The sequence below is a fragment of the Phyllostomus hastatus genome, unplaced genomic scaffold, assembly GCF_019186645.2.
Source record: "Phyllostomus hastatus isolate PE091 unplaced genomic scaffold, TTU_PhHast_1.1 phas_contig_113, whole genome shotgun sequence".
NCBI lineage: Eukaryota > Metazoa > Chordata > Mammalia > Chiroptera > Phyllostomidae > Phyllostomus > Phyllostomus hastatus.
The window spans coordinates 3,127,357-3,154,366 of record NW_025333530.1 but is presented as its reverse complement, the minus strand read 5'-3'; the positions used below and the strand labels follow the sequence as shown (position 1 = coordinate 3,154,366).

The window sequence follows — 27,010 nt, the reverse complement described above, 5'->3', positions numbered from 1 at the left end:
AAAGCCTGGAGGGGGCGGGGTCTCCTATGTGGGTTCCTGGAGCTCTTTCTCTGTATAGCTCCCTTTTCATGGGTATTGTCTCAGCCTTCATAAAGTTAAAATTGTTTCCTTGGCTCAGTGAGGTTGTCATATTTGACTTGAGTTATTCCTCTTGTGCCATGGTCTGGAAATTGCCACTAGGCAGAAGGCAGTGGAGATTGTAATTGTGGTGTTCATTTCATTCGTTTCCTTTTTCTCAGAATCATAGACCTGCACTAAGACATAATGTCTAAAACAATGATTTCATACATTTTCTATTTTCATTTCTATTTCTATATATTTAGTCTGATGGCATTTATTTTGTCATGTACAGAAGCAGAAGTCCTCAAGTATTTTTGACTGATTTTTAACTTGAAGTACTTTCTGTCTTGGTTCCATATTCTAGGTTTTGACTATTAGGCTTAGAGGTTAATTATGATGGCTACACAGGAGAAGGGGAGTCTGGGAGCCGTGATAGGTCAGGGGGCATATTGATGGTTTATGAGGTCTAAAGGTAAAATGGAGGATTGAAACTAAAATCGGCAAGAGAATGAGGTCAGCATGGGGAGAGGGCATTTATTGAGGAAATGATGCTGCTTGAGTTGAGACTTGAAGGATGAATAAGAATTAGCCTGGCATTTAAAGGGGTGTGTGCCGTTTCATGCCAGAGGAAATATAAGAGCAAAGGCTTGGGAATATGAAATAACATGGTGTGAGGCTGGCGTGGTTCAGTGGATTGAGTGCAGGCCTGCAAACCAAATAACATGGCGTATGAGTGTGTGTGATGCATGTATCTAGATATTATTATAAGCAATTTAATAGCATTAGATTATAAAACAGGAGGGGAGTGAATGGAAATGAAACTGAAAGAGTTGAAAGAACCTTGTAAATGAAGAGGTGGCTTTATTCTGTAGGGATATCATTTATTTAGGTTCAGTTGCATTTATGAGAAAATCTCTGAATTGTCATTGGTTAAACAAATAGTATTTCTTTCATAAGAAAGAAACCAGTTGGGCATTCTAGGACTAGTGTGGTCTTCTAGGATAGACAGCTACTGTCTTGCTCCTCCATCGCCTTTATAACATTGTCTGTTAGTCTGGATAATAGGAAAGAGGATATCATCTCTTTCTTAACTTCCAGAAAGTCCCACACAATACTTTCATTTTCATCTCATTGGACACTTTATTATAGCCTTCACTTGCCAGCAAGGGAGGCACATTATGTCTCCAAATAAAATAGGGTTCTATTGGTAGGAAAGAAGTGGAGCAACTGGCAGCCTTTGTGACAGGGAGCCACAGAAGAGGAGCACTGTGGTCAGACATGCCCTTCTGTTATTCTAAATGTATTCAGGGTGGGGATTGGAGAAGGGAGGGGAGCAGGAAAGACTGGAGAACAGGAGACTAATTTGGTTCTTCCAGTTGTCTGGGTGAGACATAAGAAGATTTGATCTAGGGTTGCTGCTTTTTAAGAATGGAGAGGAGGGGATATGTATTAGTTGGCACTCTTGGGTGCAGATAACAGAAACCAATCATAAACTGGCTTGTACAATTTATTTGGACTACAGAGTCTCATAGGACATCTAGGAATGCAGTTGGGCTTCAAGAATAGCGGGAATTAAAGTTATACATGGTTTTATGAGTTTTCTTCTAATTGGATACCATGTGACCTGGGCAAGTAACTTATTTTGGGGAGCTCTTCTTATCTGTAAAACCAAATTATATTTCATGTCGGGTTTTTTAAGGAGTCAGCATGATAGTAATATGTGAAAATACTGATTATGATACTTAATGTGGGAGAGGTGATTGATATATCTGTTGAAAACAAAACCCCAAACCTGGCATACTGTTTAGCACATAGGGGATACTGCTAAATACCACTTCATTGATTGAATAATCTGTTATTTAAACACAGTAAGTGCTTTTCCAGCCTAGATGTTAACTGAGATCTCTGCATTTTTAGATCTAGAGGAATCTTATATTTGAAACTTTGAGGCAAGCTCGTTTGGTTGGGTGTTGTTTCCTTTGTTCTAGTTAAGCAAAGGTGTCAGTACTACTTGATGTTGGTAGGATCTATAGCTCTGTGGTGAAGTGAGTTCTTTATCTAGCAGTTCTGATCTTTGTGTTTTGCTTTCCCTTGGCTTGATAATAAGCCACTAAAAACAGAAATACTTTAATTGGCGCTTTGTAAGTTTATTCCTAAAGAAAGAGTTTACATGTTTTTTCTTCAAATTTTTCAGTGTAATTTTTTAAAGGGTAAGTATAGTGTATGAATTTTCTCTAGGAAGCTGATTTTCTGCTATTTAACAACAGCACAAAATTTTTATATGAAAGTATATAAATTTGAGAATTTACTTATATGCTAAAAATTCTTAGAGCTCTGAAGATGAATGGGTTGAGGCTGTTCCATCCCAGACTCCTGGCAAGGAAAAAGCCTGGAAACTGAAAAGTGAAAAGTCAGAAAAAGAAGATAACAACCAAGGTATTCAGGTAAGCCACCTGATTTTAAACAAAGAAGTGTGAGTTTATAAGAATAGATGAATATTTAATGGAGACGATTTTAATTTCTTATGTAGAAAAACTAGATTTTGAAAACAATATACTTTGTGAATAATATTGGCAGTAATGCTACTTACTGAGCCTTTAGACTCCTTCTCCTTCCGTGAGAAAGTAAGTGCTTATCTCTATTATGGTCCCTCTGGAAGAGTTCCTCCCTCTGGCTCTTGACGCAGAAATGAGACTTTCTCCATGTATACTGGAACCCTTTACTGTTACTTTTATCTGCCCTTTCCACAGTGTGTAGAGTTCAGTCACAGTTTTTGTTTTTCTTCTCCTCATGTCATAATTTTTGTAGCAAGATTATAGTTTGATGGTTCCCAGATTTTGGATTACAGTTCATATGCCTGAGGAATAATGCTATTTATACAGTGTTAGCCACAGGGAAGAAAGAAGGCTGAAAAGGAACTAATGTTTGAGTGGCTGTTGAGTGTCAGGCTCTAGTCTGGATGTATTAAACCTCTTTTCTTGTTACCCCTTAAAACAGCCCTGAAAAGTAGGGATTTTATTTCATTTTATAGGGGAGAAAATAAGACTGAGACTAAGAAACTTGTTTCAAGTTAGATAGTCATGTAGGATTAAACCTAGGTTTGAGTGCCTCTTATTATTAAGTGCTTAATGTTAAGTTTGATTTTAGATCAAAATGACTTTTTTTTTTAACAGAGGGATGAGTGGATGACTGTTGATTTTATGTCTGTTAAAACTGTGTCGTCTTCATCACTCAGAGCTGAAAAGGAAACTGTAAAGAAAATAGAGCAAGAGAAAGCCCAAGCACTTGAACAGGTAAGGTATTGAAACTAGTTTAACTTTCTAATTTGCCTTAGTGAACTGATAAGACATTTATACACATGCAAGATATTGTAAGATACCTTGTAAGATATTATTTGTTTGTGGTATTTAATAAAAATCAGTAGGAACAACTATGAAATAACTTCTTTTAAGTTTCCTGTAGGAAGTCTGTTTAAAAATATAACTGATTTATTAATCAAGGGCATATATAGTTAATTGGGTTTGGTTTATGGCCTGGATTTACAAGGGCTTGAACTATGCTGCCTATGTGGTTTGGAAATCTTTAAGGAAAGAATTTATTTGAAAGTATTCTTCAGTCGGTAGTGCCTGGAGTGCTTGGCAGCTATAACCAGTCCTTTCTGGAGGGCCATGCTGTCAACTTACACAGCATAAGTTCCCCAGGAATAAGTTCTGTGGAATGCATGCTCATCATCTGAAGTTGTAAAGTACTTGAAAATACCAGGGTGGTCCATGAATAAGAGCCATCTGAAACAATGAACAGCAGAATCAGACCCGTAAAACCTTGATCTGTTAGACTATTGAATAGTTTTGTACAGTAACAGGTATAGAAAATATGAATAAAACATTACTTAGAAGGCACATTTGAGAAAGAACAAATAAGAACTTAAAGAAATGAAAATTATTACACTTGAATTAGAAAGTAGATCGTTGAACAACAGATTGAATCCAGTTGGAGAGAATTAGTGATAAAGAAGAGTCTTTAAGAATTTACCTTGGGTGAAGCATAGAGGGACCAAAAATGGAAAAACATGAAAGAGGGATCATAAGAGTCATGTGATCAGTGTTGTTTCTGTTTTTATTTCCTGCAGTTTAATGTTAATTCTGAAAATGTAGGTGTGGTTAATAGTATTGGCTTATAATTAAGCAGCTCTCCACATGAAACATCGGAAGCTAGGGGTTTTGGAATATCTCGACAAGTTCTGTAAAATGTCTTTGTCTCTGAGTTAGACCTGAAGGAGCTGAGACCCATTGTGCTATAAGGGAAACAAAAAGTGCAACAGAAGGGTCATCAGTGGGAGTGGAGCAAGAAAGGGGAGCTGTCTGTAGTTGGTTTCACCTATTGCCATTACATGCCTGCTCCTAAATAATGCTCTGCTGTGTGTGGGCATTGGCAGTCTGCTTTGTTAGTCCTCGTTGACTCGGGGTCTTTTGTTTTATTGTATTCAAGCCTGTTTTCCGTATCAAACAATAGAACATAGTGATCCCTTAAATGAGTATCTTTAATAGATTGAAATAGTGATTAGTTTTTTTAGAAATACTTTTAATAAAACTGCTTTTGCTTCCTAAGTATATGATACTTCTGTGATTATCATAGCAACTTCCCAGCTTTGAATTTCAGGCTTTCTAAATTAACGTATCTTTTCTTACAAATTCTTACATGAACTTCTGATTTAATTAAATCAGCATCTAATGATTTACTCATTTGCTATGTGGTTTTTGCCTTTTGCATCTGTATCTTTTTCATTCCTGTTGCTACAGCTCTAGTTTGAATGCCACTCCTTAGATGTTTGTCTTCCTTCTCTGAGCCTTACTTATCTCATCTCTACTGCAGCTGAGTTAATCATGTGTAATGAACTGAGGACAGTCCCTGGAAATCAGAACCATTTAAGGTTAAATGTTATGGTTCAAGCCCTAATTTACTCATACCTAGGCAATTATAGTCATGTCTTTGTTTTCCAGCACCCTACAACTGATGTCAGGTTGTTTTGCAAAGTGCAGTTCGATCATGGTGTTCTGTATACATGTCTTCAGTTATTCAACTTACAGAGAATGTGTTGTTGCCATTTCTGATGTTTCTTTTCTGCTGAAAGAAGCTCCACTACTGGTATTTCATTCCATCCTCTTTTCTCATACTGTTCTTGAGGATATGGAGTAAATTATCTATTTTGAATTTGGAGAGAATAAATGAGGTATGCTTTGCTTAGTTCTGCCCTTCTTGCTTGTGGAACATGCTGTCTGCAGAGGCCATGTGGGGAATGAGGTGTGGTGGCGTTGGTTCAGTGTATGTGTACCTGGGAAAGTCTGCCTCATTGTTGGGGTCAGTGAATAGGCCCATTTGACTTTAACTGAAAGAAAAATTCTTTTCCAATTAAGCCTTCATCAGCCATAAAAGTAATTTGTCTTTTAGCTTCCATGTTTCTTATTGTATTTTTTAAAAAACTTTTTCAGGGCCTGGATTGGGAAAAAAAGTGCAGCATTTATTGTTTTACTTTAAAGGCTCCCCTAAAAGCTACCTGCACCCAGAGCCCATACACATTAGATTGGCTTCTTTCTTTTAAGTAATTTGTACCTCAACCAAACCAGGTTAATTACTTTCCTTCATATTTCTCTGCAAATTTCTGTCTTTGAATTTTTGTTCATCTGTTTTTTTCTGAGCGAATTGCTTTCTATGTCTGCATCCTCTTTACCCTTCCAGGCCTGACTTGATATATACTATGAAATTCTTCCTATTTCCTTTGACCGAAATAAATTTCTTTCTTTTTGTTTTGATAGCACTTTATTTTTTCCTTTCCTATATAGTATTTGCAGTTTTCTGTAAAGTACTGTAATTTAACAGTTTTAATCCTATTATGAGATTGTAATTCCCTTATGAGATTATAAACTTTTGAGAAACCATTTTGTTTATATTTGTGTCTTCCATAGCAGCTAGTATAGAACTCTGCATATAGTGGTGCTTTTAAAATATTTTGTACACTTGAAATTGTAGAAGATTTATTACTATTTACCCCATGATTTTACCTTGTTGCTACCTGGATTTAGTTCCGAAGTTCATAATCTGTAATTTTTGATTTTTGCTTCAGTAAGAATTCCAATTGTTGTATGCAGAAGTGAACCACTGAGACTAGTGACTGAGACTAGACAGTTTTCAAATATCTGCACATCAGCTTGAGTGTGTTGGTCCTTGCATGTCATCATATTCTTAACACATGATGAATACTTGGTTTGAGAAAAAAATGGCCCTAGCCTTAGAACCAAATGTTAATTCTTATAATGGGAGTGGAGACAAAGTGAAAATAATGGGGACAAATCTAAAATGATGGCCCTTAACAAAAGCTTGGTATGAAGCATGTTGCTTTATGTCTCTTCTTGATTTTGAGGATATCATTTCTTTTGTTTTCTGTGCTATTTTTTTTCGAAATGTGGATCATGAACTTAATTTATTGAAATCAGTATTTGAAAGTATGAGATATCAGCATGTATTTCATGCAATAAAGATACATTTTGTTTCCTCAGTTTTGGAGACAGACACGTAGGCACACACATAATCTCTCTTTGGGTCAAGGTCACAAAAATGTTTGAAAACCAGTGCTCAAGGTTATGTCTGGGTTCTCTGGGTCTTACAGAGACCCAGAGTTCCAATATGCCCACATTGTGATACATATAAACTATAGACCTGTAGCGCAACCCTATATTATGAGTCTGTAGCATTGAAGAGATGTGTTCCAACTTTTCAGTCTTTTCTTTACAAGCAAGAGATCACCCCAGCTCAGTGCTTGGCCTTGTGTGGTAAGACTGGCTTGATTCTCCTGTTTCAGCAGGAGCACCTAATGTTGATCTTAACTAATTTGTAATGTTGTAATATGTAATGTTGATCTTACATAAATTGAACTAAGGACTATCACTTTCTGCTTGCACATAGAGTCCAGTAGGCCTGTGGCTTCAGTTCTGCTTATTACTTCTTTGCATTTCTGTTCTGTTCTCGGCCATAGAACTTTTTATCTTTTTTTGAACTGAAGTATGTTTTGTATTTTGTATATCTTTTCTGTTTGTCCTGAGCAGGGGAGGTTGTGATGATTGGAATTTTAATGAGCCATTTTGACTAGAAGCCCTGAGAGTGTTGTAGAGATTGATTGATGTTGATATGTTTTATTTCTATTTCAACTTTCAATCACTGCATAGTCTTTCATTGTCTATGACATACTGTAAATATTTATTCCTTTAGGGAATCTGTAAACATCTACATTGTTTGCTGTTTTTCATTATTACAAATAGTGCTAAGTGAAGGTCCTTATATACAAGGTGGGCAAAAGTAGGTTTTACAGTTGATAGTACATGAAACAAACAGAGTTTATTCTTATTATTTATTTATTGCATTTTCCACATGAACAACCGTAAACCTACTTTTGCCCCACTCTGTATTTTTCTCATGCACGTGTGCAAATTTCTTCACTGTGCATATCTAGAAGTAAAATTGCTCCTATATGGTATGTACCTATCTTTTACTAATATTTTGAGATTGTAGCAATGTATACTGCTCAATGTATGTTCTTTTACCTTACTAAATATTTGTATCACCAAATGTAAACATTTTTGTCATGCTAATTGATAGGTGAGAAATGGTGTTTTATTGCTTTTATATATATCTGTCTGATTTCTAGGAGAGAGGTTTTTATTTGCTTTTGGTCATTCAGATTTCTTATACTATGAACTGTTTATGTTCTTTTGCTTATTTTTCTTCAGCTTTCTTTTACTTACTGATTTGTAGTAATTCTTTATATGCTCGGTTGTTTTTTGTTGGTGTATTTTTAGATAGTGTCTCATAATTTGTCTAGCCTGTCATCAGTTGTCCTCCTCAGTATGTAATGCCAGCCTTTTTTATCCTGTTTAGTTTCTGATGTGCATCTCTGAGTGTCTAGATAAGACCACTGGAAGAAATTCCTTCATTTTAAATACTATGACATATTGTAGTAGAGGTGACAGAATTTTTTTTTTGGTACAAAAGAAATCAAATCCTATGGTTTTGCTTATCCCTCTAAGTTAAGCTTTAACTTAAATTTTGTCCTTTGAAGATGTACATTTTTTGTCTTATCATTTTTCTTTTTGATAATGTAGTTGATCATATCATTGGAAACAAACATTTAACTCTTTCCATTCATCTAATTGCCATTATGAATTCTAATAATTGCTGTTATTAGTTCTCACATTTTCTGACCTCCTAAAGTCAAGTTAGGAACCTCTAGTATGTTGTTGCATAGAATCCTTTACCTTCATAGCACTTAATGTATTGATTCTGCTTAATTGTCTCTCCCCTTTCTCTAGACCCTAATTTCTTTGCTGGTCAGGACTGTGCCTGGTTTATTCATTGTAGCCCCAGTGCCCAACATGGGCTTGGGACACAGGAGGCACTTGACTTGTGACTAGGTTACCATTCCTGATTTTTGCTACCATCTTCTGATCGGATCCCTGCTACTAATCATTAAAAACATTTTTTTTAATTTATTGATTTTTAGGGAGAAAGGAATAGGGTGGGGGAGGGAAGGGGCAAGGAAGGAAAGGGAAAGAGAGAGAGAAAAGAAAAATAGGAGATTGAGAGAGAGAAACATTGATTTATTGCTCAACTTATTATGCTTTCATTATTTGATTCTCGTGTGTGCTCTGAACCGGGATCAAACTAGCAACCTTAGCTGTTGAGACAGTGCTGTAACCAACTGACCTACCAGGCCAGAGCCTCCAGCTTCTAACCTTTCTTTTCTTTACTCTCTCTCCTCTGAAACAAGTTTGCTATTTGTGTATACAAAGCCAGTCTCTTTTATCGCTCAGTGTTCCTCAGCATAAAACCTTAACAGCAGTTTAAAATGGTTTATGTGGCCTAGTCCCTGGTTATTGTACAACCTAATCTCTTAATCACTGTTTACTTATACTACTAATTGCTTTAAGTTGCCTGAAAGTGCTGTTTTCACTTTTCTCTAGGGTTCTACGAGCATGCTGTTGTTCCTTTTACCTAGAGCACCTCTGTGCCTCCCCGCCCCCCCAAAAAAATTTTTTTTGGCTAATTTCTGCTCATTTTTAGGTCTAAGACTGCACATATTGCTTACTCTAGAAAGCCTTTAATCCTTCAGTGTGAGAGGAGTTTGAATTATGTGTGACTTTAGCACTTTGTACTTTTAAAAAGCCTTTGTCATTTACTTGTTTGTTGCCTGCATTCTTACAAGCTAGCAAGGACAGAGTTAGGCACATTGGTTGTCACATCTTCTGTATCTAGCACTGTTCTGATTCATAGTATAGGTATTTAATGGAAGCATTGGATGAATATTACTTAAACATTATTTCCTGAAAGTTGCAAAAGAGTGCCTTAAGAATGTTTTCACTATTTATTAAAAAAAAAACAGTTGCAAGGTTACAACTGTTAACTGTGTCTCGGGTATGTTATTTATTAATACACTTTGTGGTGGGATTATTTTTAAATTACAACTTCTGAAAATGTTTTGTTCTAGTCCAGGCTGCAGGAAAGAGAATTGAATCCATACTGGAAGGATGGTGGGACAGGTCTTCCACCAGAAGACTATAATACGTCATCAGTTACTAAAGGTATCTCTATAATTTTGTTGTAGCCACACAGGCATTTCTTATAACTTGGTATTCTGAAGGCAGTGAACTGAGTTTGTGGGTAGATTGGTAAGATGCATTACAAATTGCAAAAATGCTTAATAATCCAAATCAGATTTTGGGATGTAGTAAATCTAAATTTTATCACTGGTTATACAAATATTTCTGTTTGATGCTGTAATTTTGATCAAATAATAATCATGATTATTTTTGTCTGTATTTTCAAAACATCTCTTAATTGTATTGATTATGTGATGTGAAATTTGTATGCTTTCATGTTATGAGCATCTATGAATTATTATTACACATTCAGTTTGCATATAACAAGCAATAATAAAATGCTTGCAGTCTTTTTGAGGCCTTATTTAAATTATTAGTAAATGGGAGAATGATACATTTAGGAGCAAACTAATTATATTTTTATTATTAATGATTTTAAATTTGAAGTTTTATTTTGAATGGATTAATAGAAAGTATGATTCTGTGAGGAAATAATAATGCTTTGGTTTGTTACATTCTATAACAAAATATAAAAAGTATTAAGTCTGAAATTTCATGAAAGTAATATATAAACATTAAAGATGTGATTTCACATATCTCAGAAATTCCTACTTTTTCAGCATTTGTAATAATTTGTATTGACCTTAATTAAGATAGTGCTATAGTGCTACTATTTTCCAGCAGATGGAAATAAAGTATTTGTGTCCCATAATTCTATTTGATACAGTAATTTAAAAAAATACTTACGTCAATTAAGTGTTACATTGATATAAAATCAACTAAAAGTTTATTTTACTACACTTAACCTAGTGTACAGAGAATACTGTTATAAATCATGATACTATTTTTTCATCTTATTTTATTAGAATATTTTTTGCTTTTTATACACAGTTTATTTTTATTTTGGCCATTTAAAATTCTTTTGTGTTTGTTTTAAAGATTTTATTTATTTATTTATTTATTTTTAGAGAGAGGGGAAGGGAGGGAGAAAGGGAGGAAGAGAAACATCAATATGTGGTTGCCTCTCACATACTCCCTCCTGGAGACCTGGCCTGTAACCCAGGCATGTGCCCTGACTGGGAATCAAACTGGCAACCCTTTGGTTCACAGGCTGGCACTCAATCTACTGAGCCACACCAGCCAGGGCTAAAATTCTTTTGTATTTTATGTATAGATTCTATAGAGCCAACTTACAGGTTTTTAAAAAATATATATTTTTTTCTTTAGTAGTTTACTAAAGGTATTAGGAGTAATAACATTTTCTTTATTGTTTTTCAGCATGGGTAGAAATGTCTCTGTTGGTCATATAATAGTAACTGTAGTCATACAAAGATCCCTTTAAAATACTATTTTTCAGAAACTTGAAAACAAAAGTTTGGGGAGTAGGAAGTTAGCTAAGTATCCATGTAGGGCTGATTTTATGATCCAGGCGTATGTTACCAGTATTGTCATAGGACAATCAGTGGGTTCATCTATGGGAAAATGTTGAATTAACAAAATCAGTCTTTGAGTGTTTACAGTCAACAGCTTCTTAACATCACTGAGTGTAGAAAACCCAAAGTTTTATCTTTCATCAGTGGGATGAAAGATACTAGGAGAAAGATGACCTTTCATAAAGCTTTTTTTTAAATTACTTTATTGTTGCTCAGTTACAGTTGTCTGCATTTTCTTCCGACCCCTCCCCCCAACTAGCCAAGCCTCCTCTCTTGCTTTGCCTTCCCCCTTAGTTTTGTCCCTGTCTTTTATAGTAGTACCTAAAAACCCTTCTCCCCACAGTCCCCTCCCCAACTCCCCTCTGGCTGTTGTTAGAGTGTTCTTAATATCAATGACTCTGGTTATATTTTGTTTGCTTTTTTCTTTTGTTGATTATGTTCCAGTTAAAGGTGAGATCATATGGTATTTGTCCCTTACCACCTGGCTTATTTCGCTTAGCATAATGCTCTCTAGTTCCATCCATGCTGTCGCAAAGGGTATAAGCTCCTTCTTTCTCTCTGCTGTTTAGTATTCCATTGTGTAAATGTACCATAGTTTTTTGATCCACTCATTTGCTGATGGGCACTTAGGTTGCTTCTAGCACTTGGCTATTGTAAATTGTGCTGCTATGAACGTTGGGGTGCATAGGTTCTTTTGGATTGGTGTTTCAGGGTTCTTAGGATATAATCCCAGTAGAGGAATTGCCAGGTCAAAAGACAGTTCCAATTTTAGTTTTCTGAGAAAATTCCATAGAGTTTTCCAGTGGCTGCACCAGTCTGCAGTCCCACCAACAGTGCACTAGGGTTCCCTTTTCTCCGCATCTTCTCCAACACTTGTTTGTTGATTTATTTATGATGGCCATTCTGATTGGTGTGAGGTGGTATCTCATTGTGGTTTTAATTTGCATTTCTCTGATGGGTAGTGATGCTGAGCATCTTTTCATATGTCTCTGGGCCCTCTCTGTGTTCTCCTTGGAGAAGTGTATGTTCAAGTCCTTTGCCCATTTTTTAATTGGGTTGCTTGTCTTCCTAGAGTGGAGTCGTGTAAGTTCTTTATATATTGGAGATTAAACCCTTGTCTGAGGTATTATTGACAAATATGTTTTCCCATACAGTTGGTTCTCTTTTCATTTTAATGCTGTTTTCTTTAGCCATGCAGAAGCTTTTTAATTTGATGAGGTTGCATTTGTTTATTCTTTCCTTTATGTCCTGTGCTTTAGGGGACATATCAGTGAAGATGTTGCTGCATGGAATGTCTGAGATTTTCCTGCCAGTGTTTTCCTGTAGGACTTTTATGGTGTCACAACTTATATTTAAGTCTTTTAAAGAACCATTCTTTCTTCCCCTTCATAACATGCTTTCACCATTTCCCTTTCCCACATTGTGTTTTCTTAGAAAAGAAAAAGGACAGAAAGCTTGTCTGTCAGAGGTTCATATCCCAAAGTTGAAATTAGTTTTAAGAAGTGATCTGCACTTTTTACTGCATATGCAGATAATGTTGTATTTCTATTCACACCAATGGTGGAGCTGAAATGGTTAGGCACCCAAAAGTGTTACAAGTTTAGTATTGAGGTATGTAAAGGTGATATGGTATTACAGTTTAGGACTCAGACTTGGGAGAGAGGGTACTTGGGATTTGCATTTCCACTTAGTTGCTTCATGATTTTGGGAAAGTGTGTCCTAATCTCTCTGGGTCCAGTTCACTCATCTGTAATAGGGACTAATGGTAGTACCTACCATATAGTTATTGTGAGGATCAAATGAGGAAATCTATTAGCACAGTATTTGGAATATAGTAAATAGTTAATAATGATGTCAAATACTTTCCTTATGATTAAATGTTCTGGGAAGATTTTATCAACTTTTCTCTTTTGGTAATGATAGAGGTGCTATATTTTTTAATAATTCATTAATCTTAGGTTGCCTTTATTTAGACAAAATTAAGTGGAAAAGCAAATAAACTTCTTAGCATCCATACAAAATTATTTTAGACTATATTTTAGTAATGGGAATATTTGTACATTTTAAGGTATACATGACACATTTATATACCAGCTTATTTTCATAGCAACCATGTGAAAATAGTAAGGTAGACATTATTATCCTAACTTTATAGCTCAGGAAAGTAAGGCTTAGAGTGGCCAGGTAACAATTTGCTTATAGTCGTGTGAGTAGTACTAGAGCCCAGGTTTTCTGATTTCTAGTCCAGGGTTAACTGATTAGATTCTTCATGAGAAGTCTATGTTTGTTACCATGTAGTTACTAAATACTTGCTCACAAAACTCTTTTATGTCTCTGTTTTTGTAGATTCTGTTCCCTCTATTTTTGGAATGTCTTTTAGAATCTTGAGTTGGAAGAAATTTCAGAGGTGGTTTAAATCTGCTGTCTTATATTACACATAAACAAAGATTCAAAGAAGTCAGTGACTTGCTCAGGATCTTTGAACTACTTAGTGGCAAGAGCAAGACTAAAAATCTAGGTTTCCGAATCTTTAAGTTTATTGCTATAGTTATATTATCCTGTCTTCTGAGAATAATGGAGAGTGCAGCACTGATTCATTTCTTTGTATATGGTCTATAACAATGTAACTTTTAATTACAATAGAAGCATACTTTTTTTCAGTCTCTTAATTTTTGACTTTTAAAAATAATTTTAAATACAGGTATATATTAAGTGTTGCATACCAATGAATTTCTTATAACTATTTGAGATATGTTTATCTCAGCACAGAGGATTGGGGCAATGTTTCATTCATGTTTTTGCTCCCTACTGTGCGCAACAAATTTTCATATTCATAGTAAATTTCAATAAATATTTGTTGAATTGAATTTCATGATTACTGGTGCTGCAAATTGGTATATTTATTTGCTTTTTAAATATTAAATCTGGTGATTTCTTTTGTTAAAATATTGTATTTTTAACAAAAACTGACTGAAGGTAACATTATTATATAAATACTTATAACATTGTGGATTTTACTCATGACTGAATTGACTGAGAATTTTTATTGCTAGATTTTCATAATAATTGTCAACACAGTAATTTTAAAACAGCCTTTTTCTCATTTTTTTTTCTCTGAACTGTTATATATTGGTGATCATTCAGGAAGTTTTTACTGTGTCCATTAGCATTTTATCAGTTTTACGAATAAGTGTTTAGAATAAAAAATTTAATTACATAGTTGGGACATTGGCATAGGTATTAATTATAAGAGGTTTCTCTTATCCCTGTAGAAATTGCAGATTTAGACTAACTTCCTTGAGTAGTTGCTTGTTAATTTTGAGTTCATAGACTAGAAAAATAAGAAAAAAAAGAGCAAGAGCAAAATAAGTGAATCATTGAGCTCACTAGAGATGTAGATTTTGAAGTACAAAGTATTTTAGACCTGTAAGGAAAGACTCATTATCTTAGAATAAATTGCTTAGTAAAGATAAACTCAAATTTGAATGATGGACTAGAATGTGAGGGTTGAAAAATCTGTCAGGTAACTATTTTATTGATATTTAACACTTAAAAAAGTGTACACAACTCAAAAGTATAGTGACTGATCATTTTCACAAAGTGCAAATATCTGTGTTATTGGCACACACAGTTTGAGAAGCAGAACGTTTTTAGCATCCCCAAAGCTCCTTTTTGTCCTTTTGGTCCCTATACTCTTGCCAGAAGGGTTACTACTGTTCTGGTTTCTAGCACCAAAAATCATTTTTTCCTGGAATCATACATGTACCCTCTTCTGGTTCCTGCTTCTTTGTCCACCTTTGCAGATTCACCCGTGCTCATATAATTGTACTCGCTCATTCTCATTGCTGCATAGTAGTTTTTTTTAGAAATATAATTTATGATACATATCCATTTGACTAATGGTACACATTTGGGTTGTTTTCTAGGCTGGTGGGATTACCACAGATTTTTAATGAAGATTCTTATATGTCTTTTGGGATCTCTGTGTGTGTATTTTTATTGGTTATAGAACTGGGATCATGTAAAGTTGTCCTATATTTGTACAAGGAAATCAGGAACAGAATTTTTACTTAAATAATTGATTAGATTTTTCTTTATGCATATCAAAAGTGTGATGTGTATAGAAGGAAATATAAGTGACTTAATAAAGTTTGTTGAAGGCATTCAGATTTTCATAGTTGGTAATCATGACTAACTTAAAATAATTTGAATTAATATACATTTAAGCATTATCTATAATTTCCTTATTTCTTTTTGTGATGTATGGAGGTAGTTTCTCCCCCCACCACCCCCCATGTATGTACCTTTGTTCCTTATTTATTTCTGGTAATGCCTGCTCTTACCTTTGTTTGAAGAATCCCAACTCATTTTTTTGAGCCTGGTTTGTGAAATTTTTTCTTACCTTTGCTTTAGAAATAATCCTCCCTTTTCATTTTTTTCTATAATTCTTTCCATCTTTTTTATAATATTTGGCCAGTATTATCTCTGTGGCTATTATGTCCTTTTGTCCTCATTCTTTTAGATTGCAGTTTTTTGAGGATAGTTTTATTTATTTTATCTTTCTTATAGTCACAAACCTCTGTACTTTGCATATGTAGGCACTCAAATATATGTTAAATTTCAAATACACTTATGCCTTTTATGTTCAAGAAGAATATTCAGTTTTATACTTCAGAAGTGATTTTATAAGCAATAAATATTAATACTGTTATACCACATGAAAAGAATAACTGACATCTGGTATTGAAATTTAGTTTCAGTAATAGAAGATGGTGGATTAAGCTGGCTAAGGAAATCTTATCAAAGAATGAAGGAACAAGCTGAGAGGCAAAATAGAAATTTTGAAGACATTGTAGCTGAAAGATATGGGGTGAGTATTCATATTAAGGAGATCATGTGTTATTTTCAGAGTTATATGGAAAATTGTGTCCTTTAAAAAATTTTTTTTGAAATTAAGTATGTTTAACTTTTGTCAGTGTTTTGTACCATGAAACACTTTTGCATTGATTTGTTATTAATTTTTTTAAAAGATTTTATTTATACACTTTTTTAGAGAGGGGTAGGGAGGAAGAAAGAGAGGGAAACATCAGTGTGTGGTTGCTTCTCATGCACCCCTCCACTGAGGACCCGGCCTGCAATCCAGACATATGCCCCTACTGGGAACTGAACTGGCAACCATTTGGTTCTCAGGCTGGTGCTCAAGCCACTGAGCCACACCAGCCAGGGCTGATTTGGCATTAAATTTTAAATCTATATACTCTTGAAACCATTTTTCTGCTTTTCCTTTATTATGTAAACTTACGTGACATTATCAATATAAAATTGAAGTTATGTGCCTGTTGGATGTAAAAATAACACTTTTTCATTATGAGGAAAGCCTCCAATGTATACCTCTAGCGATAACCACTGTTGAAATTTTGATTTATATTTCAGTTTTTTCTCCCAGAGTTTTTGTTATGTTCCAGAGTTTTGGAATATAATTGTTTTTTAAAGAATATATATATTTTTTGAAACAATAGAACCATGCAATAGTACATGATATTTTAAGACCAGTTCTCATCCTCACCATCTGTGAATAATGTTTGTTTCAGTAGTTACTGATGTCTCTTTTTTTATTTTTTTAATTTCCAGAAGAAGCAGGTTTAGAAAGTAGTAAGGGTTTGAAAAAAAGGGAGAAAAACTATCCTTTAAGGTAATCTTTGTGAACATTTTGATATACACATTTTTCTAGATAAAAATAAATTGTTTTTGTTAAATTGGGCTTATAATTTTATTAACTAGGCTTAGAGGAACATATCCTGTTTTTTTCACACTTACTAATATAGACGTAGTTGGATGTCAGTAAATATGTACATTTTAATGACCTTTTACTATTTTAATTATATTTACTGTATTTATTATGTACCATTATTTAATAGTCAGTGGAGGGACATTTATATGTTTTTATTTTTTTCACCTGTTAAATAGCACTGTGCTGACCATCTTCATACAATGCATTTTGCATACTTATCTGGATATTTTCTTTCCTTTTTTTTAAATCCTTACCGAGGACATGCTTATTGATTTTAGAGAGGGAGAGAAAGGGAGAACCATAGATGCAAGAGGGAAACATCAATGGGTTGCCTCTTGTACTCACCCCAGCAGGGGACTGAACCTACAACCTAGGCATGTACCCTGCTCAGGAATTGATTCTGTGACCTTTTGCTTTACGGGACAACACTCTACCCAACTGAGCCACACCAGCCAGGGCTTATTTGGATATTTTCTTAAGATGAATTACTAAAAATGAAATTGCTGTTTTAAAGGACATAGCAAAGTGAGATGTAGATATAGCCAAATTTCTCTACAGAAAGATCAATCAAAATATATTTTCAGTAAAATGACTTTAGTAAACACATTTTAAAAATTTTATTTTAATTGTTGTTCAAGTACAATTTTCTATCTTTTACTATCTTTTCTATCTTTTAGATCCCAGCCCATCCACCCAGCCCTCCCCACCTCCCTCCCCACCTCCCTCCCATTTCCACCCGCTCCTAGTTTTTGTTCAGGTGTCTTTTATACTTCTTCCTGTAAACCCTTCCCCTTTTCCCCTGAAATTCCCCTGAAATTCCCTCCTGTCTTCTCTCTGGGCACTGTCAGCCTGTTCTCTAACAGGAACCTAAACAACAAAACAAACAAACAAGCAAAATATAACCAAAGACACTGAAATAGAGTAAACACATTTTTCTTTACTTTTATTTTTTATTATTTTATTAATAAATTGGAATCTTTTTCTTTTTTTAAAGGACTTTATTTATTTATCTTTAGAGAGGGGGAGGGAGGGAGAAAAAGGGGGAGAGAAACATTAATTTGTGTTTGCCTCTCGTGTGCACCCTTTACTGGAGACCTGGCCTGCAAGGCAGGCATGTGCCCTGACTGGGAATGGAACCAACTACCCTTTGGTTCCCAAGCCAGTGCTCAATCTATTGAGTCACACCAGCCAGGGCTGGAATATTTTTTCATACATTTTCTGGCCATGTGTATTTTTAAGTGAATTGATTATGGATAGTATTTACCCATTTTTCTTTGGGATATTGATGTAAGACCTTTTAATAAATCTGTATTTCTTCCTCTTACTTTCATTTAAAAATATTTAACAAATATTTATTGATTGACTACTATGTGTAGAACTATATATATAAATCAGATGTGGTCCTGGACTTCTAGGGTTTGAAGTTCATGTTCTAGTAAGGGAACAAGACATATATAAATGACTTTAACACCAAGCCAACTGTAGTAAGAGTAGTAATAGAAGAGAAGAACTCTGTCAGGGTGTGTGAGGGATGAGAGGGAGGAAGGATTATATTTGTTATGGACAAGTTTATGTGTACCTTACAAAATACATTAGGTTTTTCTTTTATGACTTAATATAATTCACTTATAGGCCTTGATATAATTCACTTATAGGCCTTCTCCCTTCCCCAAATCATAAAAATGTGCATCTACATTTACTTTATTTGTTCAATTTTATTTTTTATGCATTTACTTTTTCTATAATATTTACTTATATATGGTATGAAGTTGACATCTAACTTTCCATAAATCTTCAGATTGTTTATAATATATTGAATGAATTATTCTTTCTTACTAATTTGAAGTGACAGATTTATTATATATTAAATTGTCTTTTATAAAAAAGGCCTTTTACTCTCAAATCTATTAATTTTTCTGTTATTTACTGGAATTGGTATCATACTGTTATAATTATTATAATTTTTAGTAACTGATGCAAATAGCAAATAATTATTGAATATCTACTATGTAGTGGGATCTTTTATTAGTCTTAAAAATTAATTTTTCATTCCTGTGTGTTTATATATTTATTTATTTTGCTAAACTTAGAATCACTTTATCAAGTTCAAGCTCAATAGAAACATTTTCCAAAATTCATTAAAACCTTTCAACTCTTTTAGACATTACGATTTGAATTTAATTAAATGTATAGATAAATTAAGGACAATTAATACCTTACTATGTAGAGTCATGTTATCCTGGAATACTAGATATTTTTCTATTTAAATTTTCATTTATACTCTTTAGTAAATTTCCCTGTGCAGTTTTTATATGTGTGTCTTTGAGTGTATTTTAAATATTTTTTTCAATTATATATTGGATCTTTTTTCCCTTATATTTTCTAATGTACTGTTGGTGCTAGTATGCCAATATTCTAAACTCTAATGTTTTAAGTCTCATTAAATCTAATTCTTAATTGGGTAATCTGGGGAGATATTTATATTCCATAGATTACTACTTTTGGTTTTTCCCCTTCAGTATTACAATATTTGAACTTTCTTGACTGCTCAAATAGAATTTCAGAACTTTGATAAAAATGCTGGAAACTAGTTCTCTTGTTTTTCTGTGTTTAATTGATAACTTTCTGCACTTAAGCAGAAGGTAATCATCTTTAAAAAGTATGCATCCAGAGTTTAGTCAGAGATGCTTTTTTGTTTGGTTGCCTTTGTTTTTAAAGTAGGAAAAGGTGGCTAATTTTTATGATATAACTTTATAGGTGTCCTTTGAGATGATAATATTTTTTTCTTTTTCTTGTTAATGAGATGAGTTGTATTAACAGATTTCCTAGTGTTCAACCAATTCTTGCATTCTTTGAGTGACTCCTATTTTTAAAAATTTATTTTTTATTACAGTTGATATTCAATATTATATTAGTTGCAGGTATTTATATAACTTATGAAATGATCTCCAGATAAGGCTACTTTGCAACCCAGCACTATACATATAGTCATTACAATACTATTGATTGTATTACCTATGCTATACTTTACATCCCTGTGACTAGTTTTGTAACTGCTAATTTTTAATTCTTAACCCTTTCACCTTTTTTACCCATCTGGCAACCATCAGCTTGTTCTCCGTATATGAATCTATTTCTGTTTTTTTTATTTGTTTATTTTGTTACTCTATTTGTCTTTCTCTTTTTGGCCTATTTCACTTGGCACAATACCCTCTAGGTTCATTGATGTCACAGATGATAAGATTTCGTTCTCCTATTTGGTCATGACATTTCCTTTAATTACTGAATTTATATCTTAATATATGTATATGGCCTTCAGTTATCTTTTAGTGTTATCTTATTAAGTTTTGATAGTAGGAGTTATGATGTTTATTATTTGGATTTTGACATTTTATGTAATTTCTTAATTCTTTAGAACAGTTAAGAGTCATCATAGGATGAGGCATTTTGACCTGGTAGTTAAGAACATTGGCTTTGTAGTCATATGCTCCTGAATTTCAGTATCAGGTTTATTACTCTATTGCTTTATGACTTTAGCTTCACTTCTTTTCCATTTTAAAAGCATGACTATTAGTATCAGTCTCATAGAATTGTTTTGAATGCTAATAATTATTTGAGTGCTTTTCATATGCCAGGCACTATTAAAATCTTTGGGTTAAATAAGTTAATTACTTACTTATAATAACAGTATGATTATTCTTTTGTAAATGAGGAAACTGAGGCAAACACAGGTTAAATAGCTTAAACAAGATTACATAGTTAACATGTAGATTTGAACACATAGAGCTTACTAAAATTATTCAAACAATTAATATAAGCACTAAATAAGTTGTGATAATTGCTGTTATTGTTGTCTGTATTTTATTATATTTCATTGAATCTAAGAAGCCACTAATTCTAACTGCGTATGAGGAGGTGCTTTTATTATGAAAATATTTCCCCTACCTCACTGCCATCATTTCTGTTCTATATATGTTGTCATTGAATTTAAGAAACAGTTTAAATCTACATTTAAATTTTTTTTAAATGAAATGTTATGGATTATCTCTGCCTAATGTAAGGTAATAACTTCAGCATGTTTTGATTCCCCATCTCACCTGTTAGATTTTATGGAAATTTTAATTTGCAATTTTAATTCCAGTTTGTTATAAATTTAAAAATACACATCTTATTCTTGACAATTATATTAAACTTCTTAACTACCAGAACAATTATTTAGACTTACTCATTATATTTGCCATTTGGTTTATAGCATGTCTTCCTTTTTTCAGTGATCTTTGCTCTAGTTCATTTCTGGTTTGTCATTCTGATCCTGAGGAATTTCCTCTGCCCCCTGCCCCCTAAATTAGTAAGTGATTTGCTTTTTAACCTTCTGCATTTTTGAAAATGATTCTTTTGTCCATACCAGGGTAGGATAGTTTGATTGTGAATGGAATATAGAATTATTGCCTTAGAATTTTTTTAATTGATGTTTATTCCATTATCTTACACCATTTAGTGTTGTAGATGAGAAGTTGTTAACAGTCTTACTTTCTTTTCTTTGTAGGTAATGTGTTATTCATTTACCTATTCCCATCTGTTTATATGCTTCTTATGTGAATTTTGAGACTCAGGAATTAAGGTTTTTAATGTACGAGTCTTTATATGATTCATTTTCTTCCCCTTCCTCAGGATATTGGGTGAGCCCGTTGGATCTGGAAAATTGGTTGGGGATATTTTCTTACATTATTATATTTTGTTAGTGCTTTCTTCTCTCTTTGCTCGCTCTTTCTGGAAATACTAGTACGTTCATGTTAAATTATCTTAGATTAAGTGTCCATATTTCTTTTTCCTTATAACATATCTGTTTACCATCTTTTCCTAAGTATAGAGAATTCCTGGACTAGTGTTGAATTCACTAATTTGTATTCAATACTTTTGATTTATCCACTCTCTGTATCTGCATGCTTATAGACACACAATTTTTATTTACAAGTCTTTCTTGTTCTTGAACTTTGCTTTTTTTCATGGAGTCTGTTATGTTTTTAGCAATATATAATAGCAACTTCTTGAATCTTAGTGATGGTAGGAAGTATTTTAATTATTTTACTGTGTTCTGTATTATATATTTTACTTGAGAGGCTTCTTTTCACTTCCCAGATTTTCTTAATTTGGTAAATTTTCATTGATTAATCATATTTTTAAAAGTATTCACTTTGAGGTAGCAAAAGTTCTACAGACTGAATGGCTTAAACAACAAAAAATTTTTTTCTCTCAGTTCAGGAGAATGGAAGTCTAAGATCTAGGGATCAGCAGGTTTGGTTTCCTCTGAGGCCTCTCTTTTTGGCTTTCTTCCCAAGGTGTTCTCACACATTATTTTTTCTTTGTGTGTCCAAATTTCTTTTCACAAGCACATCAGTCAGATTAGATTAGGACCTAATTTAACAACCTCATTTTAACTTAATCACCTCTTTTAAGGCTGTTAGTCCGTATGGTCATGTTCTGAGGTACTGTGGGTTAGAACTTCAACGTATAACTTTGGTTCAGGGGAGGGGAGACACTGTTCAGCCCATACCAGGTAGGTAGGATGATTGGCCTTTTTTTCCCTTTTGTTGGGTTTTTCTTTCATTGTGCTTCAATGGTGCATCATGGCACCGAGCTGTATGGGGTATAAGTCATTGAACTTTTTAAAATTTTATATGTCTTCAATTTTTCTCCTTTTTAGTCATTGGAAATATTTCATTCGAAATTAGAAGAAGCTGAAAAAACTGCATCCACAAAAGAAGACTGTAGACGAGAACATTGGAGGAAGCCAGCATATTCAGAAAAAGCACAAAGTGGTCAAGAAAGTAGAAAATCAGACTTGATACAATCTAATAAAAGTTCAAGGGATAGATACAGTTCAACAGGTATTACTAGTAATGAAGATAAATTTCGTGGTGATGAAAAAGATAATAGATCTGGGTCTTCAGAAACATATAGAAGAGACTTTAATTCAAGGCAAAATAGAGAGTCTTCTTCTTTTGGAAATTTGAGACCTAAATTTTTAAGACCCTCTGATGACGAAGAACTTTCATTTCACTGCAAGAGCAGAAATTTTGAACCATCTGGTTCATCTTCAGCACTGTCTACTAAGGGTTCTGTGCATTGTGGTTTTCAAAAACCCACAGAGAACAGCGAAGAAAGTTTATCATCACAGGTTCACTCTGATGAAAGAGGAAAGAGGAAACATTCAAATCAAAAACCATTAGAAACCTGTCACAGTGTTGACTATGGACACATTTCAGAAGATGCAAGAGAAAAATCACAGAATGAAAGCTTGAGGGATGACTCTCTGAAAAAAGAATATCTACAGAACACCAAGTCTTCATTTGCTGGGTATTTTGTCATTTGTTTTTTAAACTGATAATATTAAGATCTATATGATTCAAAGAAGTGAACTGTATTTTTAGGACATCTGTTGTTAATTAGTTGTGAGTTTTGATCTCCTCTTTCTTAAATTTGATGGAAGAGATAAGATATGCACATTTAACAATTCAGTCATTTCATTTTTGCATTTCATGTCACATTTTTATTTAACATGAAAAGCTGGAAGAATTCAATAGCTGTCTTTGCTTAAAATTTGTTGCTTTTTTGCAACTTAAACTGAATGAGTTAACAATCCTTTTAAGTGGACACACTACAGGAAATATTTTGGTATGTTACTGTTTCCATATTACTTTCAAAGGAAATTATTCCATTGCTAAGAATAATTGTAATTATAAATATCACATGTCTACTGGAGGTCTGGAAGACTGAAGGAAAATATGTTGCTATAGCCCAAATGAGAAGTGAAAAAGGAATGTGAAAGATCCTGCACAGGGCAGCGTGAATTGTATAGTGGTGGTTTTACAGAGGAAAAAAAATAATGTACTTTTGATAGTTGACAGGTTTTAAAGCTAGTGTTTGAGTTTTCAAAGCAAAATATAGGAAGGATAGTGGTTGTATCTGTAATGATTAGAGAAATAGGTAGTACTTACTGGTTTTATTATTCTTGTACTTATTATATACTTGTATATAGGGCTGGGTTAGTAGAATAGGAAACCCAGGTAGAGTGGAATGAGACCTAGGAAAACTTGATTTAGCCATAGAGGTAGGTCTGTAGGAGGTAACTGTAAATAGAAAATTAGTATCCAAAGGATAATGACTAAATTATACTTGAATGATCAAAATATGTTTAAAAATAACCACCAAATGAATGTGACACTAAAGGAAGAGGTTTTAGGAAATACTAGAATTCAGTGGTGGCAGGTGTAGGTTTAAGCATTGTGGCCTGGGTCATGAGTCTGATAAATTGCTTTTGTTAATGACTCCATCTGGAGCTGTGCATTATAAAACACAAGTGAGCTGCTTTCAGTGGGAAGAAACTGGCAAAATCAGTTAAATGGGCTCTGGTTCAAGTCACAGCTTTGCTCCTGGGAAACCAAAGGAGAAACCTAGTTGTATTGACTTTATAAAGATGGTAGAGTTTAGAGAATGTTTAAGGCTGTATACATGCATAATTGTCCAGGCTTTACTCCAGGTACTCAAGAGGTTAGGCTTTTTCTAGTCCCTACCTGTTGGTGGGATGAAGCTCTTATTTCCTGATTTCATTAGGATTGGCTTAACACTTGGACGATCTGTAGGTCTTGAATTCTGTGACTGCAGTTAAGCAGATTAGGTGCAACAATCATACACTTTTTAAGTATTCTGTCTCTTTCTCTAATTGCTTCATATTTGCGTGTTATATTTAAATGGTAAGCTTCTGATATATATATTCTAATACAAGCACTCACTAAAAACTGTATTTTTTGGTATGAAGACAATATTCTTTGTTAGCTGCAGTAACTTTGATGTTGCAGATGGTTTGAGGCTTTCCACAGATTCCTTGATTAACTGGAGAGGGAAAGAACAATCTAGGAGTTATCCACACGTGTACACCCTGAGGTCAAAGTAAGAGACCAACACAGGACTTTGAAGAATGCCTATTTTTAGGGACTGGAAAGATTTCAGTGAAGGACTATTAGAAGCTCTTAGTTTATCTCAGTGCTATCCTGGTCTGGTATATGTTGAATTCTTTATAAAATGTCAGGGCTGTAGGGAGGTTTAGAACTAATGAATTTTAGAACTAGAAAAAAAATCATAGTAATTGATTTTAGAGTTAGAAGAAATCATAATCTGACCCCTACATTTTTCAGATGCCTAAGTTAAGGCAACTGAGGTTGTGAACTGCATACTGTTATATAACGAGGGCTGTCAGATTTAGCAAATAAAAAAAGTTCCTTGCAATATTTGGACATACCTGTACTAAAATATTTGTTGTTATCTGAAATTCAAATTTAACTGGGTGTTATGAATTTTATCTGCAACTATATGTAACAGTCATTTCCTGGGTCTGTGATCTTTTTACAAGAGAGAACATATGTAATATAATTACATATAAAAACTTTACATACACATGTGATGTAGTTTCACAATGCATGTACTATTTTGACCCTTGTTTTTCCAGCCAATATATCTTAAAGATCTTTTTACATCAGCCTATATGTATGTACTTTTTTTCATTTTAAAGACTCTTTCATTTATTGTAAAACTTCAATAGCTCCTGGAAAAAATAGGTGTATAGTTTGTTGCTCTTACAAGTAATGTTGCAGTGAATATTTTGTATGTGACCTTTTGCACACTATTTAAGTATAGCTGTAAAATGAATTCCAAGGAGTGGAATTATATTTTGTGTTAACTAATTTACACTCTTACAAGTTGTAGATGAGAATGACTTTTTTCTTCCTTGCTGATAGTGTTATTGAATTTGTTAATCTTTGCCATAGACATTGTTGAGAAACAAACTTTCCTTGATTTACAGTTAAGTATGAGTGAAGTTGGACATATTTTTATAAATGTTGATCATTTGTATTTTTGTTAACTAGTGTCATGTTTTGCCTATTTTTTAGTCGTTTTGTGAGAACTCTTTATAGTTGTCATGCAGTATATATAGTTTTTATCATTTATAGTTTTCTACTTATTTTTCTTTTTTATTCATTCTTTCATTCATTCTTAATGTGATCATACTTATCATTCTTTTTTCTTTGTCCTTTTTGGGCCCTATCTAAAATGGCCAAAAAAAAACCACTCTGTAGTGTTGGCCCACATGATTAAGAACTTTAAGCTTATTATCCTTAGAAATAAAATGTGTTTGCATATAGTTTTGTGGGAAAATATATTAGCTATGTATTTTGAGGAATTTGAAACCTAGAGTAGTACATAGTATGAACAAAATTAATGTGATGTCCTTAATTTAGATTTTATCAATATAAGGAACTAACTTATATTATGTAATATTTCAATCTTTGGATGTCATCCTTGGCAGTTTATTATTGTTGCCTGGATACACAAAAGAATGATTCCAGGTTCTAAAGGCTTTCAGTATAGCCATGAGATCCTTAGACCAAAGAGAATATTTGAGGATAAGTGGTGAGAAAAGAATAATTAAAGGAAAGATCTGTGAACACTGTCAGCATGCAAAAAGAATTGCAATATATACTCAAGGTTTTAGAAATGTCACCGGGCTAGAGCTCTTGTAGGTATTTGTTCCTCTTTCAGTTACTTGTTCATCGCAAGTTTTTAGCCAGAGGGGTGTTTGTGTGTGTGTTGAGAATACATTTTAATGTGCAAATAGGATTTTCTTTTTAGAAATTAATTATGAAGACTTCTGAAATAGCAGTTATCCTGGAAAATGAGAAAAACTTGTCCTTTTCTCTTTTTTGTAGGATAATTGCAGTGTCATGGAGATGTTTCTTTTAGAGCACGTACTCATCCTTGTAAAAGCTTATGGAAAGTGAGGTCCATTCCATGCTGTTTGCTGCAGGGCAGTTTCTCTGGTATTAGCAAGATGAAGTAATGTGTTCTTTGGTCGTGGTGTGCCCAGCAATTCTTATTTAATGTTTTTATGTGATACTTATTACTGACCTATTAAGTATCTTAAGTATCTATTAATATTTAAAATATTAAGTATTAGGCATTTTTAGAATTCTAGTATATCCTCTCACTTATCCTCATTTATTATTCATCTACTAATAAACAGT

General features: G+C 33.6%; 1 protein-coding gene across 2 annotated transcripts in view; it reads left to right on the top strand.

Moving 5' to 3' along the window:
* CWF19L2 (CWF19 like cell cycle control factor 2) overlaps positions 1-27,010 on the top strand; it is a 97,680-nt gene that overhangs the window by 6,508 nt on the left and 64,162 nt on the right. For both annotated transcript variants that reach the window (XM_045840604.1, XM_045840596.1), the window contains exons 4-8: positions 2,391-2,504; positions 3,234-3,353; positions 9,596-9,689; positions 15,895-16,010; positions 22,636-23,288. In XM_045840604.1, the coding sequence (XP_045696560.1) occupies positions 2,391-2,504; positions 3,234-3,353; positions 9,596-9,689; positions 15,895-16,010; positions 22,636-23,288 (1,097 nt within the window). The remainder of the gene's footprint in view (positions 1-2,390; positions 2,505-3,233; positions 3,354-9,595; positions 9,690-15,894; positions 16,011-22,635; positions 23,289-27,010) is intronic.